This window comes from Mustela putorius, unplaced genomic scaffold, assembly GCF_011764305.1.
Source record: "Mustela putorius furo isolate JIRA1106 unplaced genomic scaffold, ASM1176430v1.1 tig00000680_pilon_pilon_pilon, whole genome shotgun sequence".
NCBI classification, from domain to species: domain Eukaryota; kingdom Metazoa; phylum Chordata; class Mammalia; order Carnivora; family Mustelidae; genus Mustela; species Mustela putorius.
Window position 1 is genome coordinate 2,678,071 of NW_025421442.1, and position 19,282 is coordinate 2,697,352.

Genomic DNA, 19,282 nt, shown 5'->3' on the forward strand with positions numbered 1-19,282 from the left:
TCAGCTCCTGCCTGGGCAAGGGCAGGGAAGCGGCAGGTGAAGCGGAGGGTGAAGACATTCTGGCAGGCAGCAGATTTAAGGGGTTTAGTGCCCAAAAAGTCAGTGACCAAGATAAGTCACATTCTAGGACAGTACTTTAAAACCTTCAAAATCAATGCAAAAACTTCACCATGCACAGAACATCAAACATGCACATAAGGGCGGGATCCCAGCCCGATGAGGTTCTGTCCGACCCATGCCCCTCCAAGCAGCGCCTGGGTAACTTCTAGGCGACCCAGAGAAAAATGGCTGAGGAGGCCCCTACACGTGGAGGTCTGACTTTTGTCAAAACTCAGGCAGAATGGAATGCTCCTAAATTCTAAATGTCATCGAGACTATTTGGACCTGTTTGGGCTTTCTTCCTTTTATCTCAACGGTGAAAATAAAGAACATTCCTTTTACTGACACCCTCCTATGGGGGAAATTTCCAGGTATTTGTATGAATACTGCGTCCTGCTGTGGGAGCCTTCCTGAGACCGTGGTGAAGCCTGGGCATTCTCCCAGGGAGGGGCGATCTGGGGGAACACCCCTTCTCCCCCGGGGACCCTCCTGTGGCTGTTCTATGTGTCTGTATGTGTGGAGAGGACTGCCCTCAAGAAGTCCTGTGGCCAGCAAAGGACACCAGTCCAGGGCTCCACCAGTCTTCAAGGGCCCTTCCTGCCACGTGAGCCTGTGTCACTGGCCTAGGACCCCATCCCGCTGGCTACTCCTTAAGGTGGGAGGGGGCTACAGGGCCATGAGAGGCAGGAGGAGGCACAGCCCCCCACCCCCACCCCACCGCTGCTGGAACCCAGTCTCCTACACACCTTCCACCACCTAACTCAGGAACAGCCACACATGGAATCCCAGAACCAGGATTAGGCACCCCTAATCCTAGCTGGGGCGCTTCAGGTCAGTTCACACTGGACCTCCTTCCGGGCATCTGCTAATCAGCTTTACACCCTAGAAAACCACGGCCAAGTTGGACAGTGCTCCCACTCCTGTTGCTTGTGAACAGCAGCATGAGGGCCTTCTGGGCTCGCTCCACCCCCCCACACACCCGCCAGCGCCCTCTCCCTGCACTCTGCCACCACTCTGAACAGTCTGTGACCTCTATTCTGCCCTGTCACCCAGTCCTCACCCAGACTGAAGCAGTCTCTTCTGCATGTCCTCCCGTCTGATGATCAGACTCTCCTGAGTCCTCCTCTTGCCTGGTGGTTCCCCCGACCCTCCCTGCCCCCTGCCTGTTAAGCCAGTCCTGCAACCTTGAACTGATCAACCTGGCTTACCTTCACCAAAGGTCCCCTGCCCTTGGGGTCTCCTCTTAGTGGTTTTCCATCCACGGACCCCACCCTCTCCCTTGGTGGTAAACCCCAAGTCTGCCTGTGTCCAGAGTTGAGCTCAGCTCCTTCCCCACCACAGCAGTACGAAATAAAATCTGCCCAGAGCCTTTAACCAGTATCCAGCTCTGCTTTCCAAACACCTTGGTTGGCTCACAGCCAGGGCATTGCCAACTGACACTGGCTGGCTGGCACATGCGTCATCGAAGCTTCCCGGGGGAGACACTCCAGAATGACCACGGCTCTGCCCTTCTGTGGTCAGCATGCAAGCTCCCCACACTTCTGAATGAGGCTACTCCGCACCACAGACATGTGTCCATGCTACCCATGGTATAGTCTCACTTCCTCTTTCTGAGCGAGCATATGTGGGAAGCCCAGCCAGAGCACCTCTTCTCCACCGTGCCTTTGGATGCTACACCGCAGAGGAACACACGAAGAAAACAGGACCCCAGCCCACTTGACATGAAACGGACTTTTTCTTTTCACTACAAGATGCACACATGATGACTCGTGTATTTCTACCACTGCTTATGAATGCACAAATATTCTCATGGAAACTTTTTCTGCTCTGGTCAGCATAGCAAACAAATTAGACATCCTGGTGTGCAATATTACACCCTGAATTTCCTGGCTTTCAATAGTCACACTGGAGTTATTTATCTTCCCATATTTAAACATTTGTGCCTAGGGAATGATATCATGAGGTCTTCGTGACTCACTTTCAAAATGGTGATTGGCCCCTTGCAGGGAGATGATGCCCAAGTGAGGAAGAGAAGTCTGGCTTTCTCGGTGACCCACTGGGGCCACAGGCAAGTCACCCCCCAGGGCCTGGCTTCCCATGGACACCTTCATGTTTAGACTTGGTCAAAACGGTGGCTTCGGGCTGAGGAAGTGCTCCCTGGCCCCACCAAGGGCTTCCCAGGGATGCTTCAGATGGTTCTAGAAGCACCTGTGTTGCCCCCGCCAATGGTCTGAAGCACAGAGAGAAGGCGGCAGTGTGTGCAGTCCCCTCCGGCTGCCAGAACAAAGCTACACAGACAGGGACAGCAGAACTTGTATCTCCTAGCCCTAGAGGCTGCAAGTCTGAGAGCGAAGTTCTGGGGAGCCCCCTCCTGGCTTCTGGGCGGCCACCTTCTTGGTGTGTCACCACCTGGCAGAGAGAACCCTCCTCCTCTTCTAATAAAGCTACATCCTACCAGCTCGGGACCTTGTTCACGCAAAATTACCTCCTAGAAACCCTATTTCCAGAGACAGCCCCACCAGGCATAAGGGCTTCAGCATGTGGATTTGGGGACAAGGCTCAGCCCACACACAGTGCTTTGGGGGAAGGCACAGCATGACACATCCCTTAGCCTAAATGTTTAAGGGTCCCGTGTGTGAGAGACCCCAGGCTCCAGGGCCCTCGGAACAAGGAGAAATAAGATGTGTGGGCAAAGAGCAGCCCTGTGGGCGTCCTGGCCAACAGTAAAGCCCAGGACAGGGTGACGGTCCTGGCGGTGGAGGTAGTGGGTGAACAAACAGCTTGTTTGCCAGGACGGAAAGGAACTTCCTGTGAGACCAAAGCTCCATGCTGCCCGTGGTATAGTCTCACTTCTTCTCTTGAACGCCCCCCGCCCCCATATCCCGCATCCCGCCAAACTGTCCTCAGAAACATGCCTGGTGAGCTGCGGGGTGCGCCAGGTTGGGGGTGCCCATGCCAAGGGCTGTGGAATCCCGGTTCACACACCTGCCCCCATCTCTGCAGGAGCAGCCTGGCTGACCCTGCATGCAAGGTGTGAGGTCTGGCGACTAGACCGCCCTCCCCCTGGGAGCATGACCACCTCCCCGACCTGTGTCTTCCTGAGGTTGCTTGTCCCATTCTAAGCCACCAGAAATGGCCTCAGGCTGCATCAGTTCCACATTTGGGGCATCTCTCCGTGGCTCTCAGTGGCTCCCAAGCAGGGCCAGCCACAGCAGCTTGTGGGCTGCACAAAATGAAAACTTGGGGCTAGAGAAGGTGCTACCGTACACAAGCTTTCTTCCCTTTTTCCATGGCTCTCTTGCCTTGGCCTGTCATGGCATCTTATTGGCTGCTGAATGTCCCGTTGTGCTGGGCACAGGGTGAACATCGACCTTGACTCTGGCCAGGGGGTCCTGCCCGATAACTTGGCCAATGAGCAGCCCCACCACTGTTGGGTTCCTGCCCTGCCAGCTGTTCCCCCACCACTGCGTCCACCCCGAGACACTGCCAGTCTCACACATTCCAAGGTGACCCTCTGCACCGAACACCCTGGTGGTGGGGACAGGAGGCCAGGTGGAGCTAGACACTAGGGACACCAAGAGGATGGAGCATTCTGGAACCCATCCCCAGGAGGCAGCAGGAACTGGGAGGTGGGACCATGCATGAGCCAAGGGCCTGTCAGACTTCACGTACCCAAGACAGGTTCAAAGATAAAATTATGAAGAACCTCAAAATGGTGACTGCAGAGCACTGAGGCCCAAGCTCAAGGTGAGGCCCCCCAGATTGCGGGAGTCCACACCCATGAAACGGCCTTGCTCCCAACTCGGCAACAACCGTATTTCCAAATAATTCTCAGGTTCTGGGGGTCAGGATGCCAACACATCTTTGTTGGAGGGACACAATTCAACGCAAAATAGAAGTGTTGAAGGACAGTTGCTAGAACAGCAGGACTGGAGGGAGACTTCACAGGAAGGCAGGCCCAGAACCCACGTGGTGGGTGGTTGGTTGGCGGTTGGTTGGCTCGAGTGGGGTGGAGAGAGGAAGAGCAAGCATGTCCACCAGCTGCAGCGGCCGCGTGCAGGAGGGCGGATAGAGAGGACAAGAGCACGTGGGTTGTACCAGCTCTCGGAGGGCTGGGCGGCTGGTTTATTCAGGGCTATGTGCCAGGTACCGCGCTAAGTGCTTTACCTGCAGATAAAGACTCGCGAGATGTTGAAGAAACAAAGTAGTGTACATAGTGCCTCTCTGAAAAAAGCAGCTAGGAAACCGGAGATGTGGGCTTTGATTTTATTAAAACAAGAGACTGTGAAGTCTGAAAATACTGGGCTTGGGGAGGTACTGAGGCTTCCTGTTGCTGACCTCTTCCTCCTGCCTGCCGTCCTCCAGGTGTCGGGACAATCCAGACACTTCCTCCCCACGCCTGCCCAGGGAGATGGAAGGCTCTCCTGGAATGGTATTCCTTTCCCTGACCTGAAGGGAATGAGAACCCCTGCCTGATGCTACCGCTCTCCCTGACTCTGAATGCTAAGTGAGGACATGATGCATGGAGCTGCTGCAGCCACCTTGAGGCTGTCAGGAATAGGCCAAGAGAATTTCAGAGACACCTGCCTCATCCTCTGACACTATGAGCCACTGAACCCAAACCAGCATTACCATAACCAGAAGGCTTACAGATAGCTTACAAGAAAAATAAACCTGAATTTAGCAGTGTTCAGAGTATGTTTTGCAGGATACTAGGAGACCCAAGATCCTTTCAGATAGCTTGCAGGTCTAAACTATTTTCTTGAGACCACTACGATGGAATGTGTGTGGACATTCGCTCTGATGGGGCACAGGAAGCAATGGAATAAAGCTGGGACAACCTGAATCAAGCCAGTGGCACTAAACCATCCACTGAGGCCACCATCCATATTCTTTGCCTACATGCGTTCCCTGTGAAAAAGCCTGTTTTACTTAATGTTCATGACAACAGTGTAGGAGTTGGCAGTCTTGCTCACTGTTCTTCAGAAAAACCTAACAGGGCACCGGCAAGCTGCTTCTCCGTGTGGCACAGGACAGGGGTGATCCATGGACACGCAACACTCCCACCCCCATTTCCCAATGAAACGCTGCACAGCCAGCAGAGGCCACCTGGGAACTGTGTCAGGAAATCACAGGAAGCCTCACTCCACGATGAGGGTTTAGAACCTAGTCCTTAACAGACATTTAGCAGGGGAAGGGGGAGATCAACCATGTGTTTCTGATGCTTGACATCAGGCCCTCCTGACCTAGAGGGATAGACCCCACACCTCCTTTGTGCTTTTTTAACGTCTCTGGTTGTTGTCGCTGTGAGTCCTTCCAGGTCAGGACAGGAGGTGGGGTGACAGGTGAGCAGAGGCAGGCAGGCCCAGGGCTGCACAGAGAACAGTACTCCAGCAGCTCTGCCACTCCGTTGGGAGGCATGCTTCCAGAACGGGACCCGCTGCGCTGACGGGGAGACCAGCCCCCGACGGCAAGACACCTGACGAGGTGGTGGAACTGGGATTCCATCAGCGAGAGCTCACGGGCGCCATACTGACCGCAGTCCCACACACACGCAGACCAACTTGGAGGCCTCATGGGAGAGCATCTGGCTAATGAGAAAAACCATGAAGTTGCTGGGCCTGTTCATCTTCTCAGTGAGCCCCCAGCACAGAACAATGACACCGGGAGGCCAGAGGGCACCCGCCATTAAGGAAAATGTTCCCGAGTCTTCATGAACAAGGTCAAAGACAAAGGCCAGTGTGTTTCATGGAACATCTTGATCTGAAATATCTCATGACCCAGGAGCTGTGGCGCTGACGTGCCCGTGCATATGCCATTCCTGCTGATTTCTGTAGCTTACCCTGGGGTCTAAGCTTTTACCGCAAAGTAAGAGATTCTGAAAACCACCAAGAAACAATATGCAGCTCAACGAGCTCTCTTAACACAAACACCCCAGCAGCCCCACCCAGGTCACCAAGCAGCTCCAGGGTCTGCAGGGGCCTTCCGGCCTCAGGTCCTGACCACCTGCGGCTCAGGGCTGCTCGCAGAGGTGAGGCGCTCCTCCTAACCCGTCCAGCGTCCTCGTCCCTCTCCCCAGTGGCCACACAAGACAGGAAGGCAGTTACCGCTGGAACAGCCATGATTTCGGGAGTCACGTGCCAGCACATGGCCCTTCGGGGTCTGCTGGGAACAAGGAAGGCCCAGGCCCGTGCAGGGCAGGCGGCCTCACAACTACAGACGCTGGCAGCTTGCGCAGAAAGGTCCTACCCTAGCAGAGCGGCCAGCCAGGTTGTCTCCAGGCCAGACCCAAGTCCCTACCCGGGGCTCCCGCCTGCTATGTCCATACGGGACGTTGGGAGATGCCCCACGGTCTCCGTCCAAGCCTCTTGATGCAGAGATCCACTCGGATATTCCAACTACACCTGTGGAAAACTGTGCACCTTTTTCCTCTCCAGAGACAAACCGAGTGCAGCCACCTTCAGTTTGTCACGATGAGCCAGCAACTGCTACAAGTGCCCACTAGAGGCAGTGTCCCCATCATGCCGGGGGCACCGCCGGTCACCGCCGGGGGCTGGGGCTGCAGCCTCCCAGCTGAGCAGGTCATAGGCTTGCTCATTTGGAAGCTGCGTCTAACCACAGTCAGCAGGGGCTCTGGGGCGGCTGCAGAGGTCACCCTGCTGAGCAGCCCAGAGAGGATCCACGACACAAAGGAATGCCGGCCATGGGAAAACCCCGGATTCCCACCAGAAAGCAGGCAGGACCTTCCTCCTCCCGCTGGGTCTCTCGCGTCTCTTTCCAGACCAGCCCCCACATAAGCTCACCACACACACTCACACACACATGCATGCACACGAAGCCTCTGCTCTAAGACACGCCATCTGCAGCCGCATCTGCACGGGGAGATCGGCTTCCCTATCGGGATAAAAAGTGTGAAGACACAGGAATCACTGTCCTTGTGCTGCCACTGCATTGTGAAATGGGGCTGTGGCACCAATACAAGTGACCAAGCAGCAGACGTGCTCCCGAACCCTGATTTGGGTTCTGGGAAAGCTGGCCCTCTGGCAGGTGAGGGGTCCTGGGAGGAGGGCCCGCCACTAGGCTGGCTGGAACACCATGAAGAACTTCAGTGGGGGCGGGAGAAGGGCCGTCCCAGCCCCAGGCACCCAGCAGCCCAGCCCACTTCATTTCCGACAGGACTGAAGACTTTCCTGGAAGGGGGAAGGCACTGCTGGGGGCTCATTCTGGGGTCACTAGCCCCGTCCTGCTGATTTTGCAGACACACTCCCCAGATGCCACGATTAGAACAGAACAGGGGAACCCCTGGACCGGACCTCGTATCACCAGAAACAAGAGGTTCCTGAAGGTTCTGTGGTGCCTTTCCTGTCCCTGACGTCAAACCCACGGTTCTCCCCTCATGGACCCAGACAAGGGGCTTATACTTGTCTGCCCTGTGGACGCTCTGCATCCGCCTCTCCTCCTCCAAGAACAGGAGCCCTGTCCAACCAGGCGGGGACACCTCAGTGTGTCTCACAGCCACACCACTCTCACACCCAGTAAATACTCGGTCTTTGACAGCATCAAATGACAAGCCACATTCACATTTCCCAAACGTCCTCTTCTTATACTCTGTCTGCTCAGGTCGGGACCCACAGAAGAGCTGCCCTTAAGTACGGACAGTCAGCCCCTGAACTCTGTCCCAATCTATAAAAGTGCCACCCGCCCTCCCCGCCGCTGTCGTCCATGCGGTCTAACTACTGAAGCCATGTCAGATGCTTTCTTGGGGGGAGTTTTAGTTTTCTGTCCCTGGTTTCCTAGAAAATGTTGCTTTGAGGCAGATGGTCATGTTTTCTGGTGAGACTACTGTCCAACTGATGCCATGGGGTTTCCTGCCTCAGTTCAGCAGATACCGATGGACGACTGGTGGTCCAGGTGTGGACGCCCCCGTCCCCGTGCACAGCTCCCCACCAGACCTTCCCTAGGCGGTCTTAGCGCACACTGATGACTCTCCTCTCCATCCACGACTTCGTTGTATTGTAAATGGCAGTTTCCTAATTCTACCCCCGATCTGGGTTCACAAACCAGATTTTTCTGTTCTTTAAAAAAAACAAAACAAGGGGCGACTGGGTGGCTCCGTGGGTTAAGCCGCTGCCTTCAGCTCAGGTCATGATCTCAGGGTCCTGGGATCGAGTCCCACATCGGGCTGTCTGCTCAGCAGGGAGCCTGCTTCCCTCTCTCTCTGCCTGCCTCTCTGACTACTCTCTCTGTCAAATAAATAAATAAAATCTTTGAAGAAAAAATAAACAAAAAAAAAACTCCCTTTCTCTACAGTGGATTTTGAGATGTACCCCAAGCAGAAATGTCTGGATGAACACCTCTCTCCTCACCGGTTTTTACCATGAGTTGACGCCTGGCAACCTTGGAAGAAAACAGGTCAATTTCATCAAGTTGTAGGATGAACTTGTGGATTTTTATAAATCTGATGTGCTCCAGCCTACTGCAGTCATCTCTCTAGTGCTCAAATTGCCACATCTTCCGCCAGTGGGACCCCATTCAAGTTCACTCCCGTGTCCTTTCAAAGTGCCCCTGTAGTCTTTGTTTTTGGGCACAAGTAGCCTCTCCCGTCTGTTTCTTGCCTGAGATACAGAACCAGGCATTTTTCCAAAGAGCCTGGCTCCTGCTTGAGGGATGTTTACGGACCACGCTGGTGGAGAGCAACGCACACTGGCATGGACAGAGCTGGGAAATACGTGTGTTGTGAAAAGAGAAAAACAGAGTCCACACCACCATTTCTAACTTTATACCTATTTCTGTCTCCTTTTGCCTGATTACGCTTTATTCCATAAGACTTAAAACGACTGATAAACTCTCCACTATAAATAGCTTCAAAGTAACAATCATAGTGCTACAAGAAGTCCGTCCCCACCTGAATACAGTTTAGGATCCCCTTGAGGTTCTTCTGTCTTTAGGACCCTTCCAGCTGTGGATCAAAACTATGCGTTCAAGAAATAAGACCTTTACAGATCATTTACTTCTTAGAAGATGTTTCCACCCAACTCAAATGAAAACCTCATAGTGCTTTTTAATCATTTCTTTGGCTCCCTTAAGCCTTCCTTCAATCATCAGGCGGCAGCCACTCACTCCGTGAGCAGAGATGCCTGGGATCCTGTGTTGCACTTGCGGGACAGACACAGGGCCCCTCCTGCTCCTCGTCCTCAGAGACAGTGGTAGGAGCTACGCAGGATCCACTCCGCAAAGGGCATGTCATCCTCGTCCAACAGCAGCACCGTGACTTCCCTTCTGCACACAGATCATTGGCCATGCGATGCTTATTCAGTGGTTAGAGGTTTATTCAGATTTTATTCAGTGAGTTTAGGTTAGTTTTCTAGGAAACCATCCATGTCGTCAGAAGCCCTCATCAGAAGCAATTTGTTGTTCATAATATTATCTTGTAAACTTTAAAAACATCAACTTTGTCTATAATTGGGACTTTTAAATTAAAAACTGTCTGCGGCTTCTCTTCTATGAGCCCTGTTCTCTCCGTCCTCATGTTGGCCACACTCCCTCCTCCACCTGCTCCTCACTGTCTGCCCACATTCCTCTAGCTGCTTCCTTTGGGTTTATTTTCTTGGCTTGAATATTGATCAGTTTTCAATCATTACTCTTTCACAGGTGGATTTAAGGCTACATGAATGTCCACTGAAATCGATCGGTTTAAGGCCATCCCATAAATTTTGACGGGCACTTTTTGTTGAAGTCAAAACACGTTGTAATTTTTATTATGGATTCTTCTTTTGCATGTTTGATATTAGGATGATGACTTTCTTATGCTGTGTCAGGCTTCTGTCACTGATTACTAATTCTGTCTCACTCTGGTCGGGGCTGGGGTCTGTGTGCTGTGACCCAAAGGCCTTCCCAGGGCTTGTTTCCATGCCTGACACCTGGCTGGTGTTTGTAACAGCACTGTGTGTGCTCGACAGACAAGGACACACCAGCTAACTCTCCTGGTGCAGGGGTCTGAGCTCACTAATCGTATTATTCAGATTTTCTCTGCCCTATGACTCCTGTCCGACACAGCCCCCAGTTTCTCAGCGAAGCATGACTCATTTTTCTGTTGTTAGCCTCCAAGAGATCCTGTGCCCCCTCTCCTACGTGTTTTGAGGGTGTGTGCTGTCTCTGCATGGTGACATCATTAGACATTCTCTATACTGCTCTTCTTTGGTCACCAAGTCACGAAGGCATGACTTTTATTCTTACTGATGCTTTTTAACTTAAGGAATGCGGTCTGTCTGATGCTTCCACAGCTACACTGTCCATTTCCAGAGAGCTTTGGTCTCTTTTATCCTGTTATTTTAAATTCCTTTGCTTTTAACCTTTTTTGTGATGGTGCTTTGAGTGTTTGTGCTGCAAACAAGAAGGAACCTGGACTTGTGGCTCGAGCCTTAGAACGTCCCACTTCTGAAGGGTGAGGTCCACCACATGCGCGCATGATGATCACCACAAATCGAGACTCATTTCCACCGTCTTTCTGCTTGCCACTCACTGATGAGCTCTGCTCAGCGGTTAGCCAGTGCTTTCAACAGGGGGCCTCTGTGTGACAGGAAGTCCTCCTCCTTCTGCTCTTCTGTAAACGTCCTCTCTTCTCCCTCCTTCTGGAATAATCTGGGCAGGCGAACCGTCAGCTTTTCCTCGCTCTTTCGGTCTTCACCCAGCTGCATTAGGACGCTGGTTGCTCGATCTGTTTATGGGGTCTGGGTCTGACTATGCTCACCAGCCCTACAGAATTCTCAGCCACGGATCCCGAGAGGACCACCCCACCCACGCTCTGTGCACCCACCTTCCGGAACCATCCCTGGACATGTACCTGTCTTCTCGCTCTGGCTCTCCCCCTGGGCACCTGGGGTGGCTGCTCACACCTGTGTCCCACTCTTGGTGTCTCATGGTGTCTCTCTTGGGACTTCCGATTGCTCTCAGCACATCTGTCGGAGATTTTGTCACAGGGACTGTGTCGACTGCCTCCAGAGCCTCATTTCCTCAGCGCAGAGCTGCCCATGGCTTCGGAGCACCTCACTCTGCTACATCACCTGAACACACTTTTCTACAAACTGCTCAGAGCAGCCAGCCCCTGGTTCCTTCTGTCCTCTTGGGAACATTAGCAACCAGCAGGACCATGACGTTCCAGTCCCTGCTCCACATCCTCCCCTTTCTAGCTCGCACCAACACTTCTCCAGGGCAGAGCCAGTCTTGGAAAGTTTGGGGGTGAGGCTGTTCTCTCTGGGGGTCCCGGGGCCCCACATGCGGGCAGAGCTGTTACAGCTGGCGCTCTAGACATTCCCATGCCGGTGCCAGCTTTCCATCACCTCCTCACCCTGCGCTGCTGGCGGAAAGCTCGGCCGGAGCAGCGAGGACACCGGCGACCACCCACGTCAGGCGACGGCCAGCGCCGCCTCTGCCCCGGCCACGGAGGCGGCCACGGGCCACAGGCCACGGCAGTGCAGCTTCTGCCCGGCACGTCCCCTCATCGGAGGGTTCCGAGCAGCGCTCCGCCCGGCATCCCCCACGGGAGCCTGACCCGCCGGACGCTCAGCCGGCCCCCGGGGTCACCCGCGAGTGACGCGAACGGCGACCCGACAGGCGGCCACTGCGGGCCGCAGCGTCTCTCCGGGAAGGCACGCGGGCCGCCAGTCCCGGGTCCAGGCCCCTGTCCCCACGCCCCGACGGCCGCGTTCCGTGTCCCCGCGGGGAGGGAGGCGCGGCGCAGATCCCCGCGGCCTCTTTTCCAAGGTCACCAACCCTCCGAGGTTCCCACGGGCGGCCATCGCGCCCCCCAGGCCCGCGGCGCACGCTCGGCCCCGGCTCTCGGGCGACACCGTCGGGGCCTCGGAGGACGCCTCGGGCCGGGAGACGTGGGCGCGCCTGGCGGAAATGCCACGCCGGGCCCTGCGCTTCCCCGCGGCCGCTTCCACCGCGCCCGGCCCCACGCGCACACGCGCACACGCTCTGACCACGCGCCGCCCGCCCGCGACTCGTCGCCGCCGCCGCGGTTCTTCGGAGCGGCCCGCGCGGCCAGTGTCCGCGGGGTCCGGGTCAGCCGCGCCGGGCGGCGTCGCACTTACCACAGCCGCTCTGCGGGGCTCCCGCCGACACCGCCCGCGCCTCCGCTCCGCCGCCGCGGCTGCTTCTCGTCACAGCGCGCCCCGCACAGCCGCGCACAGCCGCGCACAGCCCCGCCCAGCCGCGCACGGCCCCGCACAGCCCCGCCCAGCCGCGCACGGCCCCGCACAGCCCAGCCCAGCCGCGCACAGCCGCGCACAGCCCCGCCCAGCCGCGCACGGCCCCGCACAGCCCCGCCCAGCCGCGCACAGCCGCGCACAGCCGCGCACGGCCCCGCACAGCCCCGCCCAGCCGCGCACAGCCCCGCGCACAGCCGCGCACGGCCCCGCCCAGCCGCGCCCAGCGGCGCACGGCCCCGCACAGCCCCGCACAGCCGCGCACAGCCGCGCACAGCCGCGCACGGCCCCGCCCAGCCGCGCCTAGCGGCGCACGGCCCCGCACAGCCCCGCACAGCCGCGCACAGCCGCGCACGGCCCCGCACAGCCCCGCACAGCCGCGCACAGCCGCGCACAGCCCCGCCCAGCCGCGCACAGCCCCGCGCACAGCCGCGCACAGCCCCGCCCAGCCGCGCCCAGCGGCGCACGGCCCCGCACAGCCCCGCACAGCCGCGCACGGCCCCGCACAGCCGCGCACAGCCCCGCGCACAGCCGCGCACAGCCGCGCACAGCCGCGCACAGCCGCGCCCAGCGGCGCACGGCCCCGCACAGCCCCGCACAGCCGCGCACAGCCCCGCACAGCCGCGCACAGCCGCGCACAGCCCCGCCCAGCCGCGCACAGCCCCGCGCACAGCCGCGCACAGCCGCGCCCAGCCGCGCCCAGCGGCGCACGGCCCCGCACAGCCCCGCACAGCCGCGCACAGCCCCGCACAACTCGCCAGAAGCCCGCGGAACCACGAACGCGCGCGAGCCCGGCTCAGCCTCCAGGGCGCGCTCCGCGCGGTGCTGACAGAGGGTCGGCGGGGCTCGCAGGAAGCCGGCCCGCACCGCCCTCGCCGGTCACGCAGGTCACGCAGCCCCGCCCGAGTCGGCCGGAGATCGCGCCGGGCGGCTCCGCTCCCCGCAGGGCTCCGCTCCCCGCAGGGCTCCACTCCCCACAGGGCTCCGCTCCCCGCAGGACGCCGCACCTCCAGACCGACCGCCGGTGGAGCGCGGAGCCCCGCGTCGGGCCGCGTCCAGCCCTCGCTCCTCGGCCGCGCCCTCCGCTCCGCAGACGGGGACCGTGCCGGGCCGCGAGCCGGTCGTCGGTGCGGCGGCCTGAGGCCCGATCGCGCAGCCCAGGAGAGGGCGCGGCGCCACCGCACAGGTCCGAGTTCGGGGCCCCACCCGGCGACCCGCTGCACTCCCGCTGAGCGCGACCTCAGGTTCCAAGCTCCGGGGAGTGAAGGGACAAAACCGGGACAAACCCGCAGAGCCAAGGGCTACGCGCCGGCTTCCGTGTTGGTTTCCTCGTTCTCGGCGCTGCGAGACCCGCTCTGGGTCTGCCTTCCTGCCCGCCCACCGCCTCTTCCACAGCGAGCCCCCCCGGGGCCCCCGCTGCAAACTGTGCTGCTAACGGCCGCAAGGGCCCCAGGCAGACAAGTCGGGCTCAGCACGGGCAGGTGCACCTGCCACGGCCACCACAGGCGTCTCCCCCAAGGACCCCGGCCCCCCAGCGACGGGGACATCCCTCCCCTTCCCTGCCTCCCCCAGCCTTGAGCAGGACAATCCACTCGTAAGGACCCCTTCGCCCACTCCCCAGTTCCCACACTCATCATCCTGAAAGGGAAAAACCTTACTTTCTCGAGATTTTAGGCCGGACACGGTTGCCCAGCCTTCATCCTGGGCACAGACGCCGGCCACTCAGCATCAGCATGCCCCTGACCCGGCCCAACTTCCACGGGAACGAGCTTCATCAGTGTCACACACACAAATTCCCAGGCAGCCTTGACTTGGTTCAGACTTCGGGTCTCACGCGGCCATCTTACAACAGCTTCACGCAGGCAGAGCTGATATGCACACCAAGAACAGCCTCCTTCCAGTGAACGTCCACTCAGTAGATTTATCTACCGTCCACCAACACTACAATGCAACCGCAGACACCTCCCGGGCCCACTGGCAGGTAGCCTGCCTTCCTGCTCAGCCCCACAGCCCGAAGTCCACTCTCCGTGTCCTTCACCCTCCTCAGGATGAGGCAGCTATAAAAGGAATCACACACCGTGCTAGTTCCATCTGCTCCCCCCACGCTGTGTCTTGCAGTCCCTCCGGCACAGGCCATGCTGTCCACCCAGGCACACTTCCCTCCGGGGCTCTCACAGACAAGACTCCGACTGGCTTCCAAGTTCCTGCAGACGAGGGCTTCCAGTTCTCACAAGTATCCTCCAGAACCCAAAATCAGATGCCAAGTCTGCATTAACTTCTCAGGCAACCGCGACACGTCCTCCCTGTCTTCACCAGCCTCTGTCACTGCCTGTCACACGTGGGACGGCAGTGACACTAGAGAGAAGTGGCAGCTCTGTGTGCGCCTGCCTTCCCACTGAACAGCCTTCCTGAATTCAGTCTCCCGCAGATCTTCTCAGAGCGTCCACTCAGCTCCTTCCTTTTCCACTTGGTTTGTCCTCTTTCTGGTGTTCCTTCTAGATTCCAGACACCAGTCCTTCATCAACGTGCCCTGCAAACGTGGCCCTCAGTCTGTGGTTTCCCTCGCTTTCTCGGCAGAAGCTTATGACGCACACATTAGAACTCTGAAGAAGTCCTACTGAGTCGGCCCTAACTTTTACACACCGGGTTTCAGAGCCCCCACAGGAGACTGCTACCCCAGAGCCATGAAGATTCTCACCTGGGATTTCTTCGGAATGTTACAGTGCTGGCTCTTACCTTCAGGTTTATCCACGCTCCATTCTGAGTTAGTATTTGTATATAGTAAAGGCTCTAAATTCACACTTTTACGTGTCGACATCAAATTCTTCCAGCCTCATGTGCAGAAAGAACCACCTTCTCCCCAGTGAGCTGCCCTTGTGCCTTAGAGAAAAACCCACTGACCGGGTGTACAGGCGATTTCAGGATTCTCCACTGTGTCTGAGACGGATCCTGATACCAGCATCACACCATCTTGGTACGATCTTGCTGCAAATTTATAGTAAGCTCTGAAATGAGGAAGCAGAACTTAACAATTTTCATTTTTCAACATTCTTTTGGCCATTTTATTTATACACACACACACACACAAATATTTTTTTATTATCATTATATTTGGAGTCCTTTCCTATGTCTGTAAAAATTTTAGGAGCAGCCTGCTAATTTCTGCCACAAAACAGGCAGGATTCTAGGAGAGATCGCCACAGACGGAGGAATCCTCCAACCCATGAACGTGTAATTTGCCACGGCTGCGGTGTTCAGTCCCCAGCCTCACTTCTGTTCAGTTTGTTCCCAAGCAGTTTGAGCTTCCCGATGCTGTTATGGATGGAATTAATTTCACTTCAGATAGATCACTACCGTGTTGTCTGCAGAGAAGGGGTTGACTTCTGTATATGGACCTATGGAGCCAACTAACAAATTCGTTAGTTCTCGAGTTTTGTGTGTGTATCCCTTGACATTTTTAACAGAATCGTGTCATCTGCAAATAAAGACGGGTTTATTTCTTCCTCTCCTGTCTGGATGCATACTTTTTTCTCATTTGAGTGCGTTAGTACAATGTTGAGTAGAAGGGAAGAGAGTGGATACCCTTGACATTCCTGATCCTACAAGAACATAGTCATTCTTCCACTGTGTAATGCAACGTCAGCTGTAGATTTCTTTAAAAAAAAAAAAAAAAAAAAGATTTTATTTTTAAGTAATCAATACACCCAGCGTGGGACTCCAGCTTACAACCCTGAGATCAAGAGTCACCTGCTCTCCCCACGGAGTCAGCCAGGCGTCCCAGCTGGGGGTTTCTTACAGAGGCCCTGCTTCAGATTGAGAAACTGTCTTCCTATACCGTGTTTCTAGAGACTTTATTGGAACGAGGTACCACATTTTGACCAGTGACTTGTTTCCTACCTTTGAACGCACCAGTGCCTTGTACCCTTCCACCTAGTAACAGGATGGCGTATGTACACTGCTTTTCTGACACTAAGTCTCATGTGGCTATGCGCCTGAAACCTTCCTAGACAGACACACATCATTATACAGCACCTCACAATTAAGCGGTTTTTCTCTTAAATCAAAGGTTTCTGCAACCCCACACTGGTCAAGTTTATCAGCATCTCCGACAACATTTGCTCACTTCGTATCTAGGCATCACGTTCTGGTGATTCTTGCAGTATTTCAAATTTCTTCATTATCATTATGTTGCAGTATTTCAAATTTCTTCATTATCATTTTATTTTTTACGGTGATCTGAGATCAGTTAATTAGGACCCCCTTAAAACTCAGGTAATGTTTGGCATTTGTTAGCTGTATTTTTAAATTAAGGTACATACATGTATTTTTAGACACATCACTATTGCACACTTAAGAGACTACGATACAGTGTAGGCAGAACTTCCGTATGTACTGGGAAACCAGAAAATTCATCTAACTTGCTGTATTGTGATGCTACTTTATCAGGGATAGAAACCACAGAATGGTGGAGGAGTGCCTGGGTCACGGATTGTTGAAGATTCTGTATCTCTACTCAGAACTCGGGAAGGATACTGGTCCACAGCATCTCGTGACGTTTCTGTCTGGCTCCGAGCCCACAGCTGGCAGGCAGTCCCCCTCTTCTCTTTTCTGAGGCTGTGAAACACAGGCATGATTTCTTCTGCAAACGTTTGGGGGCATTCACCAGCAAAGCTATCTGGCCCTTGGCTTTATTTTGTTTCAGTTTCGTTACTTGTTTTAAGCCCACTGAAATCTCCCCTTCCTGACTGTCTCAGCTGTTTGTGCCGAAGATCTTCCCACTTCCCTTGAGCGGCCAAGTGTGCTGGCATGAAGCTGTGCACCTATTTCCTTACAACCCTAACGACTTCTGTAAGGTTGGTGGTAACATCCCCTCTCCACTCCTGATAATGGCAATTCGCATCTCTTTTTGTCCTTGGAGCTAAAAGTGCACCAAACTTGTGCATCCTTTCAAAGAACCAGCTACTTACTGGTTTCACTGATTTCTCTCCATTGTCTTTGCTTCCTATTTCAATGATCTCCATACTAATCTTTATTCTTTCCTTCTGTTTGCTTTGGATTTATTTTGCTCCTCTTTCTCCAGTGTTTTTAAAGTAGAATCTAGGACAATGGATTTGAAATCTTTTCCATATTTACAGCTGTAAGTTTCCCTGTGAGCATGGTCACCTGCTCCTCATAAATTCTGCTGTGCTGTGTTGTGATTAACGCTTACTAGGACGTCATATTCAGTTTACAAACACCCAGAAGGCATTCATGAAGGCCAGCAGCAGACCACGGCCACCTGGCTGAAGTCATGGGGACAGCCCACAGCCTGACTCGAGATGGCGAAACACAGGAATGCCAACATGCCGATAATCTGAGCAACCACAGAAAGCATTCACAGAACTCCAAACACAGCTTTCCATTTCAGGAGTTCCAACATCCTTTAAGAGTAAGGTTCTTGAACTAATGCAAAACATAACTGGGAGGGTTAAAACAGTCGGAACAGGGTCATTCGAAACATTTTCCCATCATCCCAGTGTCGAGCTCTGCAAATACTAACAAAGAGGAACACCCATGACTTCTCTGGAGCCCCGAGCCCCTAGACGGCAAGTCTCCGACATGAGTGCCTATCACGTTACTCTGGTTTGGGGAGTTTTCTTAGACTGCAGTTTCCTGAGCCCCAGACTCAGGGAAGCCCAAGACTCCGCATTTCCACTACACCTCGCAGAGACCTCGCCACATCCTGAGGCTCCCTCACAGTGCACTCGGGAACACGAGTCCAAGGTGCACTGGCATCTCGTTCTTACCGCCAGTCCCAAAGACGTCCACTTGGGATGGCGAGCAGCACCTGTGTGCAGTGAATTCCTCTCTCGGCTCTCGGACCCGTGTGCCACAGAGTCATGTTGGACACCAAAGGAAAAGCACACAAAAGCCACGTTTTAGAGACAGAGGTAGCAACAGAGTTTTCCAGAAGGTCTGGTGATGACCATTGTCAGCAGCCTTTGTAAAAAGTACATTAAGTGGTGACAGCATGACGATGACGAAGGTATGAAGACTGAGGCCCACCTGTGAAAGGCAACAGTCCCATCCCTGGGCTCGCTGCCGCCACACGTGGCGCAGCTCAGGCACCGGCTCCAACATGAAGCCCGGGGCCCACCGGCCACACGCTCTGCAAGCTCTGGTCAGGCAGGGAGACCCGCAGTGGCTCCCCAGGCACCACTCAGAAAGAAGCTCCACGTCACACGGTGGACCTGCTCCCAGGTACCACGGCGAGTCCCACCTGCACACACCAGTGTGCAGCAGCCACAGGCCCGGATGGCCACAGCCCGAGGGGGGCAATCCAGCAGGGCCACCTGGGGCTGGGGTTTGGTACGTCTGTGACGCCCTTTCCTCATAGGCCCCAACTGCCCACAGCAGGGCCGTCGTGGAGAGAGTATCTACACGACCTGTCTGGGCACAGGAACCAGTTCGGTCATCGTCCTCCCTCCGCCAAGGGGCCTGAGGGGAAGCCAGACGGCTGGGGCCGGGGCCGAGGATTGTCCAGCTTGTCTCTGTGCCCCCTGCTGACCACACAGCCACCGTCACCAGGAACTACACTCACACTGGCCACCAGGCCACAGCACAGACTTCAAGGAGGTGGTCCCAGGAGACAGCACCAACCTTCAGGTGGCCTGGGATACCAGTCACATGTCATGGAAAGGCTCGCCGGAGGACAGGCACTTCCAGACTCTTGGCTGAACACTCTGCTTTGCAGGAATGCCCACACACTCAAGGCTGGCGGGCAGCCGACCGGAGCAGGGAGCACAGAAGATGGGCTCCCCGGGGACCCCCAACACACCTGCTCTGAGCAATCCTTCCGAGGTCCACAGGCACTGCTTGGACGATGGTCCTTCTTCCAGCAAAGCACTTCCATGTGTGTCCCTGCGGGAGGATTTTCTTCTCTGGTCACTCAAACCCAGAACGGTTTCGGAAGTATGCTCTGGACAATACTTCCC

The 19,282-nt window shown here is 55.6% G+C and overlaps 1 protein-coding gene across 1 annotated transcript; it reads left to right on the forward strand.

Moving 5' to 3' along the window:
- The first annotated feature begins 11,414 nt into the window (after nucleotides 1-11,414).
- On the forward strand, nucleotides 11,415-13,886 carry LOC123392890 (basic proline-rich protein-like). The gene has a single exon (XM_045083040.1). It carries the CDS (start codon nucleotides 11,415-11,417, stop codon nucleotides 13,884-13,886), a length of 2,472 nt encoding a protein of 823 aa, XP_044938975.1.
- Nucleotides 13,887-19,282: the final 5,396 nt, after the last annotated feature.

Excerpts from the sequence above, each read along its gene's own strand:
- LOC123392890 (XM_045083040.1), top strand. The coding sequence starts at position 11,415 with ATGCCGGTGCCAGCTTTCCATCACCTCCTCACCCTGCGCTGCTGGCGG.